This window comes from Ricinus communis, chromosome 8, assembly GCF_019578655.1.
Source record: "Ricinus communis isolate WT05 ecotype wild-type chromosome 8, ASM1957865v1, whole genome shotgun sequence".
Lineage (NCBI taxonomy): Eukaryota > Viridiplantae > Streptophyta > Magnoliopsida > Malpighiales > Euphorbiaceae > Ricinus > Ricinus communis.
In genome coordinates, this window is record NC_063263.1 from 11,908,209 (window position 1) to 11,931,251 (window position 23,043).

At 35.0% G+C, this 23,043-nt stretch overlaps 6 protein-coding genes across 6 annotated transcripts; 2 read left to right on the forward strand and 4 right to left on the reverse strand.

Moving 5' to 3' along the window:
• The first annotated feature begins 801 nt into the window (after positions 1–801).
• Positions 802–1,922, forward strand: LOC8273062. The gene has a single exon (XM_002512751.4). It carries the CDS (start codon positions 990–992, stop codon positions 1,596–1,598), a length of 609 nt encoding a protein of 202 aa, XP_002512797.2. The 5' UTR covers positions 802–989; the 3' UTR covers positions 1,599–1,922.
• Positions 1,923–4,295: 2,373 nt separating this feature from the next.
• LOC8273063 (receptor-like protein EIX2) lies at positions 4,296–6,881 on the reverse strand. Its single transcript, XM_048378364.1, has 5 exons — positions 6,509–6,881; positions 5,402–6,120; positions 5,039–5,106; positions 4,831–4,955; positions 4,296–4,747 (listed from the first exon to the last, which is right to left on the reverse strand). The coding sequence occupies exons 1-5, from the start codon at positions 6,879–6,881 to the stop codon at positions 4,296–4,298; spliced, it is 1,737 nt and encodes a 578-aa protein (XP_048234321.1).
• Positions 6,882–8,145: 1,264 nt separating this feature from the next.
• On the reverse strand, positions 8,146–9,553 carry LOC107260794 (protein SRC2 homolog). Its single transcript, XM_015715381.3, has one exon. It carries the CDS (start codon positions 9,400–9,402, stop codon positions 8,476–8,478), a length of 927 nt encoding a protein of 308 aa, XP_015570867.1. The 5' UTR covers positions 9,403–9,553; the 3' UTR covers positions 8,146–8,475.
• A 201-nt stretch (positions 9,554–9,754) lies between these two features.
• Positions 9,755–12,135, reverse strand: LOC107260793 (pentatricopeptide repeat-containing protein At3g26782, mitochondrial-like). Its single transcript, XM_015715379.3, has one exon. The coding sequence runs from the start codon at positions 12,116–12,118 to the stop codon at positions 9,974–9,976; it is 2,145 nt and encodes a 714-aa protein (XP_015570865.2). The 5' UTR covers positions 12,119–12,135; the 3' UTR covers positions 9,755–9,973.
• Positions 12,136–12,270: 135 nt separating this feature from the next.
• LOC8273064 (probable magnesium transporter NIPA8) lies at positions 12,271–17,809 on the reverse strand. Its single transcript, XM_015715380.3, has 14 exons — positions 17,419–17,809; positions 16,787–17,066; positions 16,407–16,494; positions 16,237–16,298; positions 15,958–16,043; positions 15,769–15,842; positions 15,055–15,157; positions 14,780–14,908; positions 14,588–14,687; positions 14,346–14,465; positions 13,676–13,766; positions 13,536–13,605; positions 12,784–12,880; positions 12,271–12,687 (listed from the first exon to the last, which is right to left on the reverse strand). Exons 2-14 carry the CDS (start codon positions 16,877–16,879, stop codon positions 12,466–12,468), a joined length of 1,335 nt encoding a protein of 444 aa, XP_015570866.2. The 5' UTR covers positions 16,880–17,066; positions 17,419–17,809; the 3' UTR covers positions 12,271–12,465.
• Positions 17,810–19,600: 1,791 nt separating this feature from the next.
• LOC8273065 (DNA cross-link repair protein SNM1) lies at positions 19,601–22,804 on the forward strand. Its single transcript, XM_002512754.4, has 9 exons — positions 19,601–20,215; positions 20,322–20,502; positions 20,578–20,817; positions 20,924–21,068; positions 21,496–21,630; positions 21,727–21,793; positions 21,907–21,984; positions 22,180–22,232; positions 22,379–22,804. The coding sequence occupies exons 1-9, from the start codon at positions 19,732–19,734 to the stop codon at positions 22,475–22,477; spliced, it is 1,482 nt and encodes a 493-aa protein (XP_002512800.1). The 5' UTR covers positions 19,601–19,731; the 3' UTR covers positions 22,478–22,804.
• Positions 22,805–23,043: the final 239 nt, after the last annotated feature.

The window sequence follows — 23,043 nt, forward strand, 5'->3', positions numbered from 1 at the left end:
TAGTAACCTGTTTTTGGGAAAACTGTTGGATGTTAAAAAATAGGTTTAATTGTTTTATTTTTATTTTTTTATGAATTATTTTTGTCAAATCTATTTTTAGAAAAATATCATTTACGTATTTTTCCTCTGAAAATTCACACAAAAAAAAAATTCAAAAAATTAAATTTTGGAAATAAGAATTAAACCGTTGAAAAAAGGCAATTACATCTCTTTCTCATCTCCGACCAAAAGTGTCCACAACCCAACATCTCTCTCTATTTATTTATTCACAATGTGTTAGCTGTATGCATCCCTACTAAATTAATTAAATCATATACCAAAACAGCCTATCAAGAAAGAGTTTGATAAGTATATTCCGCTATTAAAATTAAGAATACATTAACATTCAGTAACATTACATTACGAGAATTTATCATCTTTCTCATGAATGGTATAAAAATAAATAAACAAAAAATCTATTTATTGGTCGGTCGAACCTTCAAATTAAATAAAAATAAAAATTATAAGAACACTTATTTTCCAATTCATAGTTTATTTAGTCAAATAAACTTGAAAAGGAAAGGCAACGCGGGGAGGAGCGGTTGTTGGGTCCATTTGAATACAAAATCATTTTATTTATTTATTTTCTAAATAGCTCCCACTACACTTTCCATTACCCTTCCCCATTAATTCTTCCTCTTTTCTTTATATTTATTTATTTATTTATTTATTCAGCCCATCATTTCTTCTTTAATTTAATTTTACTGTAATAAAGAAGAAGAAAATACCGATCTTAGTTTATTTATGATTTTTTCAAAGAAATAGAGGGCATCAACCCTTCTTATAAATTTAGAACGTCTTCACCGTCCTGTTCTTCTCATCATAGGGTTTTTTCTTTCTTCTGCGAGGTCTAGCAAACCTCGCAGAATCAAAGAAAACCCCACATCCTGAATTCTTCTGTTCAAACATTAAATTCTCTAGTCTTTCCATACAAGCCTTCCTTATAATTTATGAAAATGGAGGTACATCCCAGAGTGAACTCAGTGCTGGCCAAGCGGCTTTGGAATGTGTTAAGGGTCACCTTCTTTATGATAAGGAAGGGACTGGTAACAAAAAGAAAGTTGATCATGGACATGAATCTCATGATGAAGAGAGGCAAGCTGTTGAGGAAATCTTTGAGCAATCTTTTATCTCATCACCACCACTCGAGAAACATGACACGTGGTAGCTACGGCTTACAGGAGTATGAATTTTCATGCAGTAACAGCCCAAATCCTGTTTTTTTCCACGTGCCAAAGAGAAAACACCATTACTTTCCTTGCATCAATCAACCTGAAGTCATTGAAGAAGAGGAGAATGGCAAGGCTTTGGTAATGCTGCCAAAGACTCCTGAATACACATTCAACATTCATCTCGACAACTCTGCAGCTTATGATTTCGCTCCGGGCGAGAAGCGTAGCCCTTCACCATTCTCCGTAAGGGTATCCGATTATTCATCAGAAGAAGAGAATTGTGATGCTGGAAATGGACAGGTTGATGATGAAGCTGAGGAGTTCATCCGAAGGTTCTATGAGCAGCTAAGGGTACAAAGTCGAATGCAGTTGCTGCAATATCAGTGAAGTTCTCATTTACATGAATTCTAATTCATGGTAACACTGTCCGGTCCGAATCCCCATCTCGGACGATCTTAAGGACATACTTCCCAGATGAACACTGCAAATCCATTATCATTCTTGGTAAAATTCCATCTTCAGGAATTAATGTTCTTCCTCCCTTTTCTATATACATGGGAAGATGGGATTGGTTTTAATGGTCCATATATAATGTCTCTTTCATTATTATGCTGCATATTTTGTTGTGAGCTTAAATTTCGAATTCTTTCTGGTTTTGTACTAATAAACATTTTTAATATATGTTATAATCTAATGGTTGGTGTATGGAAATGCAATTCTTTTAATGGAAAATAAATAAACAAATAAAGAAATGATGTGATGAATTATCTACTGGCAATAAGAACGTTGGGTTGTCGTTTCCTATAATATTATGAGTGGTGAGCCATCATTGTAAGCGTTTGGTACATGAAATCCTTTTTTAGGTGTTTGTGGGACTTTTGAAATAATGTTTGCTTGCTTGCTTTTCTTTTGCGTTCTATTTTATTTTTAGAGTGGATTAGGGTTTTTTAGGCCCACGTATTTGTTGAGATCATCATTCTTTTCTTAGCAACCCCATTTCCAAAATTTGTTATTAATGTTGCCCTACCTTTTTACTCCATTACATTACCATAATTACATATCCCCTTCTCAGATTTATCTTATTACAATAATTTGCTAGTGGTCCAACTCAAAAACTTAATTAACATTAACATTTCATATGTACGCTTTTGGATAATATTTTAAAATTAATCGATAATTTAGTAAAATATTATATGTCATATAATATTTGGACAGTGGCCATTTGGATGGGTGTGATGAAAACAAAAAATTGCTTATGGTGCTTTTTGCCAAATTTTCTTTACCAAATTTTGTCTTCAAGGAGAAATGCTGATAAAATTATTTAAACCAAGAAAAGGGTGCCTGAAGACTGATTGAATCATGGATGTTAAAGGGAAAAAAGAAAGAAAAGCAAACAAGAAGAAGAAAAGAGAGAGAGAGGGACTCAATTGGGAAAAAAAATTTAAAAAAATGATGAACAGCACATATATTTGTTGGATTTGGGTGGTACAATGGATTTCTTGAAGCAAAGGCTCCTGATTTGTGCTTTAATTGGAAGGAAGTAAGGAATAATTGAATTAAGAGCAAAGACAGATCAATATATATATAAAACCCTCGTGTCACAAATCTTTAACTTGTCGTTGCAAGACAACAGGATTCAAGATTAGTTCTGAATATGATTTTTTAATCCAATCTCCTTAGCATTTAATATTTTTTCAACTTTCAAAAAGAAAAGACAAATTCTCAAAATATACTATTTGATCATCATCATAGTTTAGTTAATTGATGGCTTAAAATTTAAAAAATTTCATAATTTATTATTAAAGGTAATTTCTATAGTTATTTTAGGGGTGATTACTCATCTATTTTGCAGCTGGCAGACGAGTGAAATCATTCAGCCCTTTCTTCCATGAACGACATTACTGGTTCTACTCATATTCATATCATATACAAGGTAAAGTCTTATATTATCTTCTATTAGACCCCAATTTTGAAGTAGTTTTCACTTGAGACAAGACAACTGAAGAAAGAGAGAAAGAAAGAAAAGAGTAGTTAGGTGACATGTCTCCTAACAAGGCATCAACATGTGGGTGATGCAGCCACTGCCCATTTTGATATTTATATCTAAGAGTTTTGGAGTTGCCCAAGCCAAATACCATAACTTAGCTGCACTTTCTTTTGTTTATAATCCTTTTGTAATATATACCATCTTACCCACAATTAGAAAATGTTCCTTTTGTTAGTATCTACAAATTGTATATGGTTCAGCTGTGCGGACGAACTGATAGTTGATATGCTGAATAAAACATATTTGATTAATAGAAAAATCGGTCAATTAGGTAAAATAGTAAAAATTCAATAAATATTTTTAAAATATTACATTTTAAAAACATTAAAAAAATTAAATTTTGTAAAATTATTTTAAAATATTATATAAAAGCTACATTTATATTTTTTTTTTATATATATATATGATATGAAATATGAAAAAATATATAAATTAGTCGATTCTATTTTTCTTTATTTCTTTTTTCCTGTTTACTTTTCTATTGTCGTCAATTAATTTAAATAATTTGAAAATAAATAAAATAACATATTTTTTTTTTCTTTCCCTTCCCATCCATCCAAACATATTCCAAAGGGGAGGAAAATCATTTCAGATTCAGTAAAGGCATACGTTCTAGACTTGGCTACCTTGTGAAATGTAAGCCATGCATATTTCATACCATTACAAGCAAATACCAAATAACTAGCACAGACAACCAGAAGAGAAGAAAAGGAGCATATGTTAATTATTCTTACAATATAAGGATCTCAATCCTCGTCAAGGAAAGAAGAAATAAGAAGAAAGAAAATGAGACTTCATTACTTAAAATGCTCGTCTCACGTCAAAGTTACCTGATCAAGAGTGTGCTCAGCCAGAGATGCCGCACCTCATACTGTAAATACAAAAGGTAAAGCAACAGCAATGAGTACTATGCAATTTAAATAAAAGAAAGAAACAAGAACCAAAAGAAAGTTGATAAATAAAATAAAATTTAATTACTTACTTCCATCTTTTAAAGTGCCCTTCGCAGTTTGGCTACACTGATTACAGCTTTTACATTAGCCAACGTCCCACCATGTCCAAGAACCGAAAGTAGCATGTCTACCTGGCCTATAAAGCAATAAAGTTCCACAAACTGCCCAGAATGCTGTTCCAAACCCCACCCCCATGCTTATGTAGAATCCTGAGGTTATAATCTCATCCTTGCCGTCTTCCATGACAACTTTGCTGTCTCCATCAACAGAGGGATTATCTGATTGTTCTCTAGGGCACCTGTTTGGAAGTGGTTTGCCACAAAGTCTTGCATTCCCCTCGAATGATGTACCATTAAAGCTCTGCATTTGAGTGCGCATTGGAATTTTGCCTTGAAGTTTGTTATCCGACAGGTTTATGTAACTCAGAAAATTCAAGTCACTAAGACTATCCGGATGGCCACCAGAAAGATGACTTGCCGACAGATCAAGAGATTCTAATGAATTCAAGTAACCAATTCTGCGAGGAATGGTTCCAGCTAATTGATTATGTAACAAATTTAGGGAATTAATCCTGGAAGGGTTACTATCTCATCAGGAATATTTCCACTCAAGTTATTACTTGAAATATCAATGCACTTGACAAAGCGAAGAGTTTGCCCATACTCAAGCTCTATTCCTTTCCAAGCAAGTATTATATTCTGTGTGTATGCAACTATGGAAGTCCCTGCATATTGATCCAGTACTCTGAAGGATAAGAATAATAAGCGTAGGGATAGATTTCAGCTTTACCGCCCTCTTGTACCATGGTAGTGAAATTACTTACGCACTGGGGAATGCTTCCTGATATGTTGTTACGGGAGAAATCCAGTATTTGAATATGAGCTGGATGGCATAGCTGCAAAAATATAGTTCCATAAAAGCGGTTTGATCTTAGTCGAAGAACCTTCAGTTGTGGAAGATTCCCTAACCATGCGGTATTTTGCTAGTAAATCTATTATCCCCAAGGTCTAACAGTCTTAGAACTTTGCAATTACTAAGGGCAGGGGGCTACTCTCCAGTAAAAACTGTTGTTTCTTAACTGCAATGCAGTAACTAAATATAGCTCAAATGAGGCAGGGATGCCACCAGAAAAGTTATTATTATTCGCCAAAATTAAACGACAACCAAGTTTTTCCAATGCATCCAACAACCAGGAAGTTCTCCCGAGAAGAAGTTATCAGAAAGGTCAACGTTGTACCTGATATTGAGCACAAGTTGGATATAGTTCCAGACAACCTATTTTTGGCGAGATTCAATAGTGTTATATCAGGTCGAAGTAAAGGTATTGAGCCATGAAAATTGTTCGAACTCATGTCAATAACAGAAAAGTTACCAAGTATTAATGGCAACTTCTGAACTTCACCGCTGATTAGGTTGTAGGAGAGATTCAGGTACCTCAATGTGGGAGGAAGTTCCCAAAACCAATCACTGATGCGATCTGAGATACTGGTATTAGAGATATCAAGGTGAATGATCCTCTTTTGTCTATGCAGCCATTGCGGAAAACGAGGACCCAAAATGCACGATCTCATTTTTAAGATGATAAGCTGAAAAAGGGGATTCCAGTTAGAGCTAAAAGCCAAAGTGTAAGAATGATCAGAAATGTCCAATTTCCATAACTTGGAGAGGTTTGAAAAGTGGATATCTGAGATGACTCCACCCATTGAATTTGATGAGAGATCCAAAACTTCAAGATTGGAAAGTTGGCCTATACTTTCAGACAGACTCCAATGTACTTTATTCATGGAAAGATGCAACTCTCTGATGAAGGAAACATTTATCATATCAGGAAAGTTTCCTGACAGATAGGTGCGAGACAAATCTAAAGTCTTCAAAGTGTAAAGATTTCCAAACGATCTTGGAATTTCACCTTCAATACCATTATAAGAAAGATCAAGATGTCTAAGAGCAATCACGGCTCCAAAAGCATCTGGTGGGTCTTGTAACAGGTTTAACTAAGGTCTACGAATACAAGGCTATTGTTGAAGTTAAGAAGCCAAGGAAAGATTCAAGATGTTAATCGATTGTAATTAAGATCAATGTCTGGAAGAAACTTAGAAGAATTGGCTAGAGATAGAGATGGAGGAATCGCCAAAGAGAGATCGCAATCCCTCAAATGTAAGTGGAGTGGAGAAGGAGCATATTGATTGCTTGAAACCAGTCTGTTGCCAGACTAGGATTGTTATAACTCATGTCAAGATGCTTTAATGCAGGAAAGTGAGAAAGAAATATAAGACTTTTAACTTTGTGAAATGAACTTTCGCTAAGATCAAGAGAAACCAACCTGGTAACAAATTGGACAGGATTCTTCCAGGAAAAGAAACAACCGGAGAAGTTCAGGTATCTCAAGTTTTTCAAAGAACCAATGAACTGCTGTATGGAGTTTCCACTTCCTGAGAACAAACTCAGGTCCAAGGGTATCAAATATCGTAGCTTAGTTATTGAAGAGCTTATCTCCCCTCGGAAAGGCATGAAACTAAATCCAGCAGGGCTGGGATTAAGGATTCTTGGGCGGAGGTTGAGCCCATAAACATGGCCGGATTTTTTTGTTGCAAATAGCTCCTCTCCAATTACAGCGATCTTCTTGCTTTCCCCAGGAAGAAAGCTGATTAGCTCCATCCACAATGCCATTTTTTGATCTTGAGAAGAGCTTCTTTCTCCTTCTTTATGATCTTGGTGACTCCGAATTTTGTCACGTTACTACTGCTTGAAGTAGTAGCAATTCTCATGCATAGAAACCAAAAAAGAAGAAGGACATGCAATCACTGGAGACAAGTTCCTTCCATTAATAACTGGTATGATGATTAAGTAATATGATTGATTTTTTAGGACAAATAGAGAGATCAAAGTGTTCTTGGCTGGCAATTCGAATGGAGTGTTATTTAATCGTATCGTGTTGATATACATGTATATAATATAAAAATAATTAATTTGAATACAGCCCATTCCATTTAAAGAATTGTTTCAAATCTAGTCCTTCCGTAAATTCCGTAAATTTCATAAATAATAATCAAGTTAAACTCAAATTCTTTAGTTCAGATTTTTCAGATAAAAAATAAAATAAAATTCCTTATTACACGTTTATTAATTTATATAATTAAATAAATTTTATATATATATTTTTTAACTGTTAAATAAGATAAAATTATTCTCTTTCATCTTAAAAAACACTCTACCCCTTTTTTTCTTATTTTTTCTTATTTTTTATCAAAATTTCATATTTTAGTCTTTTACTGATTACTTTTAGATAAAGTGATCTCTTTTTTTTATTATTATTAATTAATTTTATAAATAAATATTAATATATTTTTTTAAAATTTTATGCTCCTCATTATAAGAATGTTGTATTATCTTTTTATAGGAGTTTTACAGTCTTCTATTACGGGAGTTTTTTCTCTATAGAAGTGGTAAAGAACAAAAAGAAATTTGATATTTAAATAATCAGACTCGTTAACAAATATTTATAAAGTCGATATATGGTTTAGTGCTACCGAATGGTGCATTCTTTCTGCAGAATTGCAATATACTATTTTATCAATATAATTAATAATTTTTAAGATTAAATTTTTTTATATATATTTCTTGACGTTTGATATTTATTTTTATTTTTTATATCAAGATGTATTTATCAATTATTATTAAAATATCCATATATCTTCTCCAAAAATATATATAATTTTAAATATAAAATAACTTAAAATAGAGTTGTTATTTTAAAGCATAATTTAGATGCAACTGTATGCATTAAGTTCCTTAGCTCCCATTGCAACCAGTATGAAAATTAAGCACGTCATTTTATTATCAAAACTGTCAGTTTTCTGTAGTTCCCTACATTTCTTCGTCCCTGTGAGTTAGGCTATAGAATGGGAGGCTTCCCCCAGAATTCTGCCAAATATAAGTAATTTCTTGTTCTCATTACTTGCATCCATATGTGAATTTGAGTGGTACAAACCATGAAATTTGGTACAAAAGTGATGCGGAAAAGAATTCATAGAGAAGCCATTCACTGACAATAATGGTCAATGGCATAGCAAATTTATCCTACTGCATTAATTGAGCTTAACAAATAATTGGTACCCACAGTAATTGCGTTAGGAAAACCTCTCCTTCATAGAGAAGTCGTGTCATTGACAGGGTACAGTTAATGCTCTATAGATGAACCACGACAATCGCGTAACAACCGTTCAATCCTGCAACATTATGCCTCTGTTAGCCCTCGAAGCCCTTACCTACCATTCCAATAAGCTCGGTAATCATGTCTCCGTATCTCTCCGTGACCGAAACTCTGTGAATGTCCAGCGTTTGGGCTCCAACTCCCATGAGCACTATAGTCATAGACCTCATAATGCGCCCACGGACGGAACCCTGATGGATGCGAAGGGTGGTGGTGTGCCCCACCGGATGGTGGTGGCGGTCCGTGCAAGAATGGAGGTGGTGGTGGTGGTCCGTGCGAGAATGGAGGTGGCGGTGGTGGGTAATAGGCATAAGGTGTGGGAGGATAAGGACTTTGTTGCTGTGTTCCCTGAATTGGGTAGCTAACCTCAGCTGCAGGGGGATAAGTTTCCTGGGAACTATCTTCTGGTTTCGGTGGTGGATAGTGAACTACAGGCGATGAGCTCTCAGCTGGATTTTGAATATCAGATGACTCATGATGATGATGAACAACCACTGAATATCCAGTAATCTCACTTGTCGGGAAATGAATCCCCATATCTTTACCCTGTGCATTCACCTTGTAAGAAAAATTCAAAATTCCATTAGGCTTCCCTTCTGGAGACCTGACCTGATAATTCACAAACCTGGTGATCCCACTACTCTCTTGGATCAAATCCTTCAAGGGAACACGAACATCCCCAATAGTTTTATTTCCAAAATAAAGCCCTTCGTGCAGCAGATCAAAATGAAGAAATAGATGATCACAATCTACAAAAGAAACCTCGCTCAGATCAAACCGCATCTCATGATTCCACGCAGGATTCCCATCATCTTCTGTGTCTGTGGGTGTTCTCTGTTGCTGATTCCGCTTCAATTTCTTGTCAGGATCTTCGCTTACAAGGGAAACAAGGACATAGACCAGGAGTTTCTGGAAGAAATTAAATGCCTTTAGATCATTGCAGTACATGACTTTCAGTTCCATAAATTTTGATTCCATTGGTAATTGATTTTGATACCCAACCCCCAAAATATACTCGTTAGTCTGTAGATAAAGAAATTGATGTAGCTAAGAAACCAGCCAGCCAAACTGTGAGTTCCCACCTCTAATATGCCACATACAGCAGAGACTCGTAAGACTTTGAAATTGAGCTGATTTAACCCATTTTGGTAAAAGCTTTCAAATTATAATGGTAGCTAGAGGGCCTACATGTTTGAACACGGTACGTAATTTATTGTGGATGTAATTTCCTGCAGATCCCAAGGTTGCATCTCTTGGCTTTGATGCCAGAATAAACGAGTAAAACAAAATACTTTTAATTGGCCCCCACACGGACCAGATCTTGATTGGCAAGTAATAGCACTAATGAATCGTGTGCATTACATCCTGGATATGGACAAATACCAACCAGCAATTTAGCTAACGTTCAAAAAATAAATTTAGCTTCCAACATTTTGCCCAAGAAAGTATCAAATTTGACAATCTTGCCTTATCTCAAAAGACCATCTAATCTTGGGTCCGCAACATGGCCACATATTATATTATGACCCAATGGCACTAAGGACGCCTTTCACCAATAATCTCCGCAAGAGCATGTACCATCTTTGAAATGGTGGAATCTGCGTGCATCGCTCACTACAATTTCCCTTCTTGTAACCTTAGAGATGAACTTAGTAGCAGTGTGGCAATCCCCACAAACTCTGAGATTTTTTCTTATTCTGATCACACTCTTCGGCTCTGAATTCAGGAGCCCAAAAACAATGGCCAACTTCTCACTGTGTGCATACAGCATTTTCTCCTTTGTCTCTTCCTCAATATCATGCAGTACAAAGTTTATATCTGGGGTGTACCCCTCTTGTCGAATCCTGTCCATTACTCTCTCCAACTCTGAATAAATTAGATCTGTTTGTGGGTGTGATCTATCCCCAGCCACAAATGTATAAACCTTGTTTCTTATCTCTATAGTTGTGTGGCCAGAAATTTTTCTCAACCCCCTATTCTTCATTAGAGTTCTGATCCTATCAGCATCTTTTGTATTGCCACATGATGCATAAACGTTAGACAAGAGAACATATCTTCCGGGGTTCTTTTTGTCCAATTCTAATAATTCTTTTGCCACCATCTCAGCCATGTCGACGTTTGAATGTATTCTACAAGCTCCAAGCAGTGCCCCCCAAACACCTGCATCTGGCTTTATCGGCATGCTCTCAATAAAATTAATAGCTTCATCTAGCTTGCCACCTCTGCCTAATAGATCAACCATACATGCATAGTGTTCGGTTCTTGGTATGATCCCATATATTTTAGTCATAGAATTGAAACACTCCCATCCTTCAGCAATTAATCCTGCATGACTGCAAGCTGACAATACTGATACAAATGCTATATGATCTGGCTTTATTGAAGCTTTCATTTCATTAAAGAGGTCAAGTGCTTCTCTTCCATGGCCGTGCATGCCATATCCTGAAATGATGGCGCTCCATGAGATTATATTTCTGTTCTGCATCCTATCAAAAACTTTTCTAGCATAAGTTAAGCTTCCACATTTCGCGTATAGATCAGTTACAGCAGTTTCCACGGCTAGTTCACTATTGAAGAACCCACCAGTTACAATAACAATCCCATGAACTGCATGTGCATGTTGCAAAGATGCTAGAATGGTACAAGCTCGGACCACGCTAAGAAGGGTAACAGAATCAGGACATGCATTTTGCAACATCATCTGTTTAAAAAGGACGAGAGATTGAAGAGGCAAATCAACCTGTGTATATGCTTCAATCATGTTTGCCCAAGTCACTATATCCTTATTCAAAATCCCATCAAATATACTTCTCGCCAAATCCAGTCTTCCACATTTGGCATACATTCCTATTGCTGCATTCTGAACATATTGATCTAAATTAAATCCAGCATCCCTAGCAACTCTAGAAACCCCGTTACCATCATTCTCTGTACGAACACAACGCATCACGTTCAAAAGTGCAGCCCTATCAAGTCTAATTCCCTCACCCGACATCTGCCAAAACAATTTGACCCCTTCATCATAACGTTCAGTAATCAAACAAGCACCAATCATTGAATTCCAACAAATACCATTTCTATCAGACATTTTATCAAACACTTGTCTAGAAAGTTCATAGCTTCCACATCTTGCATACATAGTAATAAGCGAATTCAAAACAAACAAATCCAACTTATACCCATCTTTCACAGCATCATCATGAACCTGTTTACCAAATTCAATGTCACGAAGACATCCACAAGCCTTGAAAACAAAAGTGAGTGTGAAATTAGTGGGTTTAATACTCAGTTGCACCATTTGTCGATATAAAAGAATGGCGTCATAGTACTGGGCATGATCGACAAAGCCGCGAATCATTACATTCCAGAGAAAAGCATCAGTGGGGTTGGAGGTAGAGAAGAGGGAATAGGCGTGAGAAATGAAGCCAAGAGAGGTGTATTGAGCGACAAGATTGGTGAAGAAGTAGAGGTTCAAGTGAAGGTATGATCTTAGCATTGAAGCGTGGAGGGCCTTTAGAGAATGGAGGCCAGAGGTGTTCTTGATGAGTGAAATGCATGTGTCTGGTGAAAGGACAACTTGTTGTGGAGATTGTGTTTCTGCTTCTAGTATCTGTGCTTCTGCAGATAACGAACCACACGAGTAAGAGCATATGCGAGGGAAGTAGTGCTTTAGCTTTGGCTTCAGCTTCAGCATGATATTCACAATTCAGGATACACGTGCATATTAAAATAAAACCTGAGGTTGTTTTAAGATTCCATGGTATTTTCTACTTCTGGAGAGGACCAGAAGTGGTTTGGGAAAATAAAATGGCAATTCAACCTGTCTTTTATTACTGAAGAAGAGAGTAAAATAAGTATTTCCATTCCTTTGAATCAATCAAGTGAGCTAAGAATATACAATATGGTGGGTGGTGTTTCAAAAAACTACAAGAATGGTAGCATAACAAATCAGTCAAATCCTAATCAATTTTAATGCTATAAACAAAAGCCAATTTGAATAAGGGAACATTTTGTGACATTCATTGCTGGCTACTACTACTATCAAAGGCTTTGAGGAAGCACTGGGTTTGAGTCTAGCACTTTTACACCATCTTCATCCATTGAGATCTTGCTCCAACCAGAATTTTTAAGGGAGAAAATCTTAGGCCGGTCGAACACACTTCCTCTGAAGCCTGTCATCTTTGACGAAACCATTGGCATCACAAGAACTGCAGATGCATTGATAGAGTCCTCTCCGAAACCTAGTGATATAGAACAAGCAGCCTGCCAAAAAACAAGAACAGAGAATTAGTTTTTGTCAACTCCGAACTCATATTTGGCAATAAGAAAATTGAAAGATTTAATTCAATTGGTATTAACCTTTGCTTTGGCTATCAACTCCATGACTTTCGCCATTGTTCCTTGCACAAGTGTTCTTGGGTCTTTATTTTGTGCATCTTCAGCAGGTTTAATTAGCCTATACCATTTGCATGAGATCCACAGATAAATACCAGTCTACTATGTCATAAGCATGAAACGCACCTTACACAACAGAACTGGTTCCATATAAATTATAAAATGGCATCTCCCACGGAGTATAAAGAAACAGAATTCCCTTGTATTTTTTGGATGTCTCATCAACAAGGGAAGAAACTAAACGGATTCTTAAAATTCATATTAACTATTATATCATTATTACGTAGCTTTTGTTTGTTGAAATATGAAGCATAGATATAAGGCTAAAATTTCCCTGGCTTCCTTTCTTTTCTTCCCCCTTTTAAATACCCAAGACAATTCCTCTCCAATTCTTTACAGATTCAACTATTCATCATAAACATGAGCTGGTGTTATATTCATTTAATCTTATGCCTTGATTTGAAAATGAAGGATTTAAATTTAATCTCAAGAAGGTAGTTTTACAAGGGTAATTTATTGCCCGACCTCAAAGGAGTGACTATGACAATTCTGACCAATTTCAGATCAACGGCTAAGTGAAAATACATATCATGTTCACAAGAACCTTGCCTAAGAGGATCTATCACAAAGCTGAACAAAAAATAGGTGGTCTGACACTTCAAAGTTTCCACTAATTTTGTAAAATAATTTATTTCTACAAATGAATAGAATAGTACCTGTCTGATTCGCTTGAAACACTTGAAGAGACAACTGAGACTAAAGATGCATTATCTTTGCCCTCGCCACCTGAAAATGTAAAAATAGATTTTAGTTTCATCCTTACAATAACATTTTGTACAAACCCTATCAAAAATACCTCTTGGTTCATCAGGTGCCAGCAAAGAAATGCCAATGAAGACACACATCATTCCTAGTATGAACATTGTAGTCCTAAGTGCATCAAATACCTGTCACAGAGAAACACTTAGCTTAACAAATTCTCTAAATCCCTACTTCAGATGATACATCAATCCACTTAAATAATACAAGACTGAGTTGTCTAGATCCTGAATCCATCCAACATGGGCAAACATGCCAATAATTTCATCAGCTTGTATATCATCACTTCTAGAGTCTAGACTAAAGCATAGCGAGCCAGTGTCTGCATCAGCTTAGTGCCATATACTGTAAGGTAATAGATGAGAATTATGTCATTCAATTTCCCAATTTCACTACAAGTACTGTAAAAAAAACAAAAGGAAATAACTATGGGATTTGTGTCGTTGTGCTTTACACTTTTCTAATCGAGAGAGCAAAAGTGAGCAGAATTCATAGATACAGCTCACTGCTAGAATTCACAGCATCAACAGCTAAACTTTTCAGCACATAAAGAATAAAATTTTGTACTTATAACTTTTTGCAGTCCATCCCAGAGCAAAACATCACTGATCAAAGTTGTTTCTCAAAGTTTTTCAAACTTGATAAAACTTGTAGGCCCAACAACAGAAAAACAATAAGCAACACAACAAACTGGAGAGAGGGCGAACCTGATATTCCTGAAAGTATACAAATCCTGTACAAATGGAGAAGAAAGTCCAAACTATCTGAAACATAGGAACAATAACAATTGCATCAAACAGCGATAATCCTTCGTTCAACCTCGTCATCTGCACAAGTGTATAGTGCGAATTTGGTTAAAAGTTTGGTAAATAATTATCTCCATGATTAAGGGCCATATTGATATGTTGAAAGACACTAACATCAAATGTCACTTCTGCTACAATCTTACCCAAAATCCAGCTGTACTAAGAAATAAAAGAAGCATGGAGTATGTGAACCAGCTGTGCAACTGATAGCCATTAGACATGGCCAACCTTAACAGATTAGATCTGGAATGAAGAGACTTGGCATTAGAATAAACATGAATTCACATTTTTCTTCATGTTTAGAAGCACAGCAATATCCAAGGCGACTAACATACAAAGATTTTGCGAAGAGCACTGAACATGATCCTACAGCACCAGAAACTACAGCATATGAAAAAGGAAGAAGCATCTGCCAATAAGGTCTAAGGTCTTGTCCAGAAATAGCAGCCAAAATTTCTCCTCTCCTGCATATAACAAATGATGTATAAGAGAGAGATAGAGATTATGAAATTTATTCCTAGACAAAGGAAGAATAAATGGAGAGTTAAAAAGAAAAAAAAAAAAGAGAAGGAATGTAGACATAATGAAAAAGCCAATTACCAAACCTTACCTGTAAAGATAATGATGCAAGGCAACAACTAAGATCAAAATCATACAGTAAAGAAGGAATGTCATGTTGCTGTATTTCTCCGCCAATTGCTCTGGTGTATATACTGATAGATGAAAATAAAAATTAGTAAGCTTTTCTAATCATACACAAAAATAGACAAAGCATTTTATTGTCACAACAGGTAGGAATTACAATGTCAAAACTCATTCAGAAATAAAAATTCAATTTTGGATGAAATTCCTCTCACAAAAACCTACAGAAAGGCAAGACCAAAAATTTCAATGTATGCATATCTGCACACTCTACAACATCTAGAAGCAGATGGACCGTCATGCTTTACATTTTCAGTATCATACTATTAAACAATGGGAAGAACTGCGACCTAGTCATCCATTCTTATAAATACAGTAATCAATTGTAATTCTTTTATGGTAAACAGGTAAAATTTGGTAGTAAAGTTTGTAATTCTAGTTAAAATGGTTAATGCAATTTTCACACTAAAGTTTCACATTGATTTCGTAACTCTACATTTTAGAAAGATAGGTCGCCTTACCAGAAATACTGTATCTTAGGCATGACATACTTCACAAAACTAAGTTTAGGATATAGTGTTTGTTTAAAAACCAGCAATTATAGTTCTGAATGTCAGATTATATATATGTGAGCATGACAGAAATAAATCACACAATGCTTTTTCAAGAGCAAGTCATGTACCAGGAGACTGATGGTTGCCAAAGGCAACAAGAAAAACATTCCCCAGCACAATAAAGGCCGTAGCAACAAGGACTCTGTCAAAAAGAAAAGAAACTAATTACTTGAGACACCTTGGTAATTACAATGTGCAAACTGAAATTTCACACTGTTGCAATTCTCAGAATTAGCTCACTTCAGGATTTAACATACTTAACAGTCACCATTTTGTGCAAGACGAAGTAAGCAAACGCAATGTTGGATACAAACTGAACCGATCCCAAGGCTGCAAGAAGTGACTGCACACAAAATTTAAAAAGAATCAGTAAGGGAAAAAGGAAAAAAATGGTGTCCAATACTGCAGGACGAGTAGTGGTCATCAAGAAAGGAAAATAAAATAAAAAAATTATATGCATATGCAGCCCCTACTAGAACTCCAATTTTAGAAGATGACAAAGCCTATCAAAGTAGCAATGTAATATCCGTACTGACCTGCGCAGCATATCCAAAGGAAATGAAATTAAGACAATTTCCAAGAAAGAAAAATATAATACCTGCAAAAAAATAGCACATACTAAAGGATGAAGATTACAAGATATATCACTTGTATTATAATATAAGAACATTGAGAATAATTAAGCCCCAATGAGAAAAGAACTTACCAATTCTCCAAGTTTGGAAGTGTATAATGGGCTTCAAATGACTCTTCCCACTTGCTCCATCATTGTCTAATGTAGAATGCCTTTCTCTCTGCAAATAGTTTAGCCAGGTTCCTTAAAGCAATTAAAGGTGAGGTCTGTTCATATCCATACTAAATTCAAAAGTTAATGACTCGCTAGCACTGAAACTCATACAGGTCTTATCCAGTATACTCATAGCATGAAAGTGCCACATCATCAACTCGAGCACAAATTTTCATAAACAACGTCAGAACTATATAATTTGAGAACATGTTAAGAATGTTTAGCATGACTAAACTAATACTTCAATTTAGATAAATATATCCACCAAGAAAGGAAAGAAAAAAAAAAAAAAAGCATACCTCAGTATGACCCAATTTAAGAAGGTTAGTCCCAAAATTGATGGCAATGCTGCCAAAGAGATTGATAAAAGCTCCAATGACCCACTCCCCCATAGATTACAGCTTGTGAAGCTCGAAAAGAGCTCACAGCCCACATGCAGCAGTGGAAATCCAAAAAGCTATATATGGGGTTTGTTTTATTGATTCTAACAACCAACACAGATGATGCACAGAAACACGAACAGCTTCCAGGAAATTACAACTCCCTGATAGAAATTGAATTCAAATTTCTGGACTTTACCTGCAATAGTTTATTGATTATGTGAGATTCAATTCTACCTTAACTGCTATCAGATTTCAATGAATAGATCTCAAGAAGCAGCAAAATTAAGTTAAAAGGGTATTTGAGATTGAGATCATAAAAAAAAAAAAAAAAAGGCTAGAAATTAAACCACCACCCAAAGAAAAATAAAAATTGGATGGAGAAAAACTGAAAAACTTAATTCCTGATCCGATAAAGTAGAATGCAGATCAATCAAAGGGTACCCAGATGATGAAAAGAAGATTACGAAAAGAAAAAAGAAAGTTGGAAATATCAAGAGCAACAGACAAGAAACAAAGGAGAAGTTTTTTAAAAATATTTTGTATTTTACCTGGAAATGATCTACAAAGAAGAAGGATAATGCTGCAAACCACAACTTTGTTTCCTCTCTATTATCTCTATAACAATGGATATGAATGCAGCGGATCCAAAGGGGAACAAGGTCAGTTATTTTTTTTTTTTTATTTGTTGAATTATTTCTTAATTTCTTATGCTTACAAAAATAAAATAAATTCGAGTAGGACGTGTTTGTTAGGCAAGATAAAAGGAAAAAATAATCCAAAAAAATAAAATAGTCAATCAGGTTTTATAGAATTTGCAAGTGCATTGCCATTTTGGCAAGGAAAAGGGAAATAAAGAAGAGAAAGAAAGAGGGAAGAAAGAGAGAATTTTTGACGGGTCTTAGGCGTGCGGAGAAGGAGAAGGAGAAGGTGTTGGGTCAATTGGCAAAAACTTATAAATGTCGATGCTTTACCTTCTGCTTATGGACCACTATTGCGTCCGTACTCATCAACTGTCGGCGCTCCAATCTTCTACGCCTCACTCCATTTTTCTTACAGTATGTACTATCATAAATGCTATTAAAGCCTGCTTTTAAGCCTTCAATTATTCTCCACACAAATTGTAGTACTGTACTTCTTTTGTTACTTAATACTCAGTAAAGTAACGGTTGATTCAACATTGTTAACCATATGATGATGCCATAGAGTTGGTTTCGGTGGTAGCTGAATTTGCTATCTACTCTATTTATATATTATATTGAATATAATAATTACGTCTATGTTAAAACTGAAAAATCAGAAATCTTCATAAGGGCTTTTGTGATATATAATGTGAATACTTGGATTAGAATTAGTTGATGTTTTAAGTACGTGGTAAGGATGGATCCCATAAAAAAAGTTTGTGAGAAGGAGTGTAGTGAATCTTTTCCATTATGGGTGTTGGGTTGACTAGAATCTATTGGTTGATGCCTTTAGTAGTTGAAAACATCTTTTATCTTTGGTATTAAAAGAAATAACATATATCTTCTTATTACATATGTAGCATGTAGTAAGATATTAAGCTTGTAATGAATAATAAATGAATAAATAAATAAGTAATGAACATAAATAGAAATGGATATAAGTATCTAGAATATGTTACTTGTGGAGAATTTTCTGAAGGCAAAGTAGGACTTTGCTTCAAAGACTTTTCCATTAGTTACTAGAAAGGAGAATAATGGGTTTGTATGGTTGTGATATTCAAAGTTGAAACAATGCACAAGAAACAAAAAAAAAAAAAAAAGAAGGGTTTGTATGGTTGTGAATGGTTTTATGAAAATTGCAAGTAGGAATCTCATTGGCATGTTCATATTTGGATGTGTTGCTGCTGCTGCTTGTGCTTGAACTGGTAGCAGGCAGCCACTCATTCTGCTTCATCATAGCAATTTGCAGCTTTGGGTTTGGGTGCTTCCTTTTTTTCTTTTCCTCCCAAATTATAGGAGACGATTTAGGGCTTGGGACTATTTTTCTATAGTGCATGTGTTGTAATAATTCTGTAAAAACCATTATCCTTTTTCACACTTTTATATTATTTGTGGGTCACCATCACATTCAGATAGCATGGCGCCAATGGTGGCTTTGTTTTTCCTTTTCCATTTTGATTGACCATGCCTTTATTTTTCAATTAATTATTACTTTTCCACTTGTAATCACATGCGCTCAATCTTTGGCAAGCCCTCCTACCTTATATTGAAATCAAGCCGTTCTCCCCTTTTGTTTCAATATTAGCACATTTATAGCCTGTTATTGTTAAAATGACAAAAATAAAATTTTATTCAAATTAAAATATGTATTTATATTCGAATTATGTTAATAAAAAAAAGAATTAATTTTGAGTTTTTTTTATAAGTATTTAATTTTAACTAATTTATATATTTAATTTGAATTAATAAGTGATGTATAGTAAGTATTTATATTTGAATTAGACACTTTAGTTTATGAACATATTTTTGAATTTATAAATAATTATAATTATGACATACTAAAGAGTTCGTACAACATTAGATTTATAAATTAAGATGTAACTAAAATTGTGTTTTTCATAAAATCTGATACAATTCATTTTATTCACAATGGATGTACAAATTTTACATATTAATTATAACTTGCTTCATGCAAGTAAATATTTATGAAATTAATTGTTAAAAAATATTTGTGAAATTATATTTTATTTTTAATCATAAAAAAAAGACCGGGAAAATTTCAAAATCTCAACCAAAATTAAAATAAACAAGACCAAGAAACCAGAAGAAGAACAAGTGGATAAGGCGACCGTCGAAATCAGAAGAAATTGTTTTTAATCCAGACGACGTCGGGGAAGGATTATGCACAACGTAGTTACAGGAGAAGATGATGAAGCTAATTATGGAAATGGCGATAGCAATGACAACGAATGGTCGTTGTTTATGTTTGACGACGAACAGCTTATAGAAGACGACGACGAGAAAGAAAATTATGAAATTGAAACCAAAGATAAAGAAACGGATGATGAAGAAGAAGAAGAAGAAAGTTTCGCCGCCGATTTCTATCGATGTGGAAGCGATTGGTCAAGCTTGTTATTGGACCGTGGAGATACTAATAATAATAATATCGAAAAGAAGCTCAAACAAGCCAATCTCTTAGACGTTTGGGGATTAAAGAATAATAATCCAAAACCAAAGGCTTTACCTTTAACATCATCATCTCCGTCTCCATTCAAGAAATTAAAGATTGGGTCTTCTTCTTCGTCTTCTATTAAACCTAATTATAAAAATTTAATTCCCAAATCGATAAAGCCTCGTGTTTGCCCTTTCTATAAAAAAATCCCTGGTAATTTTCTTCTGTCCTCTTTGTTTAATTCTTGTTTTTTGATTAGTTCTTGATTTGTTGTTATTTATTAATGTTAAATGTTGTTGCTTGCCGTGTAAATATATAGGAACTCCTTTCACTGTTGATGCGTTTCGTTATGGTCCAATTCAGAATTGCTCTGCGTATTTCCTGACCCATTTCCATGCTGATCACTATGGTGGTCTTACCAAGGGATGGTCACATGGTCCTATCTATTGCACCCAGCTCACTGCTCGTCTTCTCAAGCTCTGCCTCTATGTCAATTCATCGTGAGGATGGTCAATTTTGTTGTTTACATTTTTTGTGCATTTGGGTAGTTGGTGATTGAGGATTTTTGTTTTCAGATTTATTCACCCTTTGGATTTGAATACTGAGTATGCCATTGAAGGAGTTAGAGTAACTTTATTAGAAGCTAATCACTGCCCAGGTGCTGCTTTGCTTCATTTTCGTCTGTCAAATGGACTTTGCTACTTGCACACTGGAGATTTCAGGGCGTCCAAGGTTATGCAATCCTATCACCTCCTTGTAAACCAGAAAGTTAATGCGCTTTACCTGGACACAACGTATTGCAACCCAAAGTACAAGTATGAAATTTGTTCTATCTCAACCTATTCATAAAGCATCCTCTGTCTAATCTAGCAGTTTATGTTGTTTAATTCATTGTTATTTGCAAAACCATTTTGATTTCAGGTTCCCTTCCAAAGAAGATGTGTTAAATTATGTTGTTAGAGTTACTAAGGACTTTCTCAAACAGCAGCCGGAAACCCTTATTGTTGTTGGGGCTTACAGCATTGGAAAAGAATGTGTTTATCTTTCCATTTCCAAAGCATTAGGGGTTTGTTTTTTGCTTTTAATCTGAAGTAGCTGTCAGAGCTTCTTTTTTCAATTTGGTGGACATTTTGAGAATGATTCAACCCCAAAGCTTACTGCTTCACAATGTGCTGCACCTATTATTCCAATATATGATAGTTGACAGATCATGAATGATTTTATCTGTGTATTCTCTTTCTTTTGCACCTGAAATGTAGTTGGCTTGACATGTTTTATTGTTTGGTAGGTCATTTTGATTTCAGATTAAATGCTCAAACCTATGTAAGAATATAGCATAATAGAATATAATTCATAAGCACTAGGCTGAAAAGCTATGAAATAAATGTGACAAAATAACTTTTGATTCTGCTCTCAACATTTTAAAGGCACAGGAACTAAGCAAGAAAATTTGATGAAATCAGCTTAATATCAATTTTTTTTATATTCACTAGGTTAAAATCTATGCAAGCGCTTCAAGGAGACAGATTCTGGAATCTTTTGGTTGGTCTGATCTTTCAAGGAGTCTCTGTACACAACCAAAGGATACACCTCTTCATGTGCTGCCCATATCTTCATTGCGAGTTGAGGTCTGAGTCTGAACCTTCAATTTTCTCATCTCTAAAAGTTAAATTTTTATTGTGTCTATCTATCAAATTCTTATTTTTTTTTTAAATTCCTTTTAGACCTTAAAGGATTACTTGAAGAAGTATATAAATCAATACAGAGCAGTTTTAGCATTTCGACCAACAGGTGAATCATACAAGTTTTGTCTCATTTTTATGTTTGTACTTCTCTTTATTCCTTCTTTTAAAGAAACTATACATTTCTGGAAGTGTTACATTCTTTTATCTTAATTTCTACAGGTTGGACTTACTCTGAGAATGTAGGCAAAAAGCTTGATCTAATTAGACCTATTTCCAAAGGCAACGTCACAATTTATGGTGAGATAGCTTGTTTTGCAGTTTCTTAAACGGCATTATAGTAGTGGGATTTTATGACTAAACCTTACATGCGCTTGTTTGGGATTGGAATTTTGGTAGCTGGAATGTCTTAATAACTTGAGAAAAACAACTTGATGATTTCTTTTCAAAAAGTCTGTTGGCAAGGGATGATTCTGAAGTTGCCTTTTTTCACAGGGGTTCCATACAGTGAGCACTCCAGCTTCACAGAACTAAAGGAGTTCGTGGAGGTCCATTTCAAAACCTGATTGTATATCCATCTTAGTGTATTCAGAAAACATCCATTTTATCATCCATATACATATTGTTCGCTCATAAATGATTCTTGACTTGTGCACAAGAAATTTATTCTGTCATCTTAATCTCCCATTTGCAGTTTTTGAAGCCTGACAAAATAATACCTACCGTCAATGTTGGGAATCCTACAAATCGAGAGAAGATGCAATCCCATTTCCGGGAATGGCTAGAAGGGTGACGATCAAAAATTCACATTTGCATCTGTAGACCTCTCTCTCAGATTGGAACAGAAAAACAAAATTATCTGACAGAGTAAGGAAGAAATTTGTCCTTTGCTGTCACTGCAAACATCCAATTATATACGCATTCTGGCGTTTTCTATACTCTAAACAGGCTACTAGGCCCAGAACTGTATGGCCATCAAAATCACTAATATTGTTCAGTGGGAATTTTACCAAGCAACTTGGATTTAGTCCACCGGTGACAAAAGGGTTCATTTGTTTTTACCTTCCGGGCATTGTAGAAACGTATTATTCCACATATAGTCCACACTTATTTTATTGAAGTATAACAGATACAGTTGTGTGCCTTTGTTCCAAAAAAATATTTCTCCCCCTGCTGAACAACTCTCATAGCAGACAAGAGAACGAGAGAAGATTTGCCATTGATGTATAACTGAACCAGCTCTAGCCACTTGGTAATTTACAAACCATTTTTGGAGCAAGAGCAGAGTGGTTAGACAACAGTACATGTAAATAGCTTTTCATTAAAAATAACCAAAACCCTGGTGAAAACTCAACATTG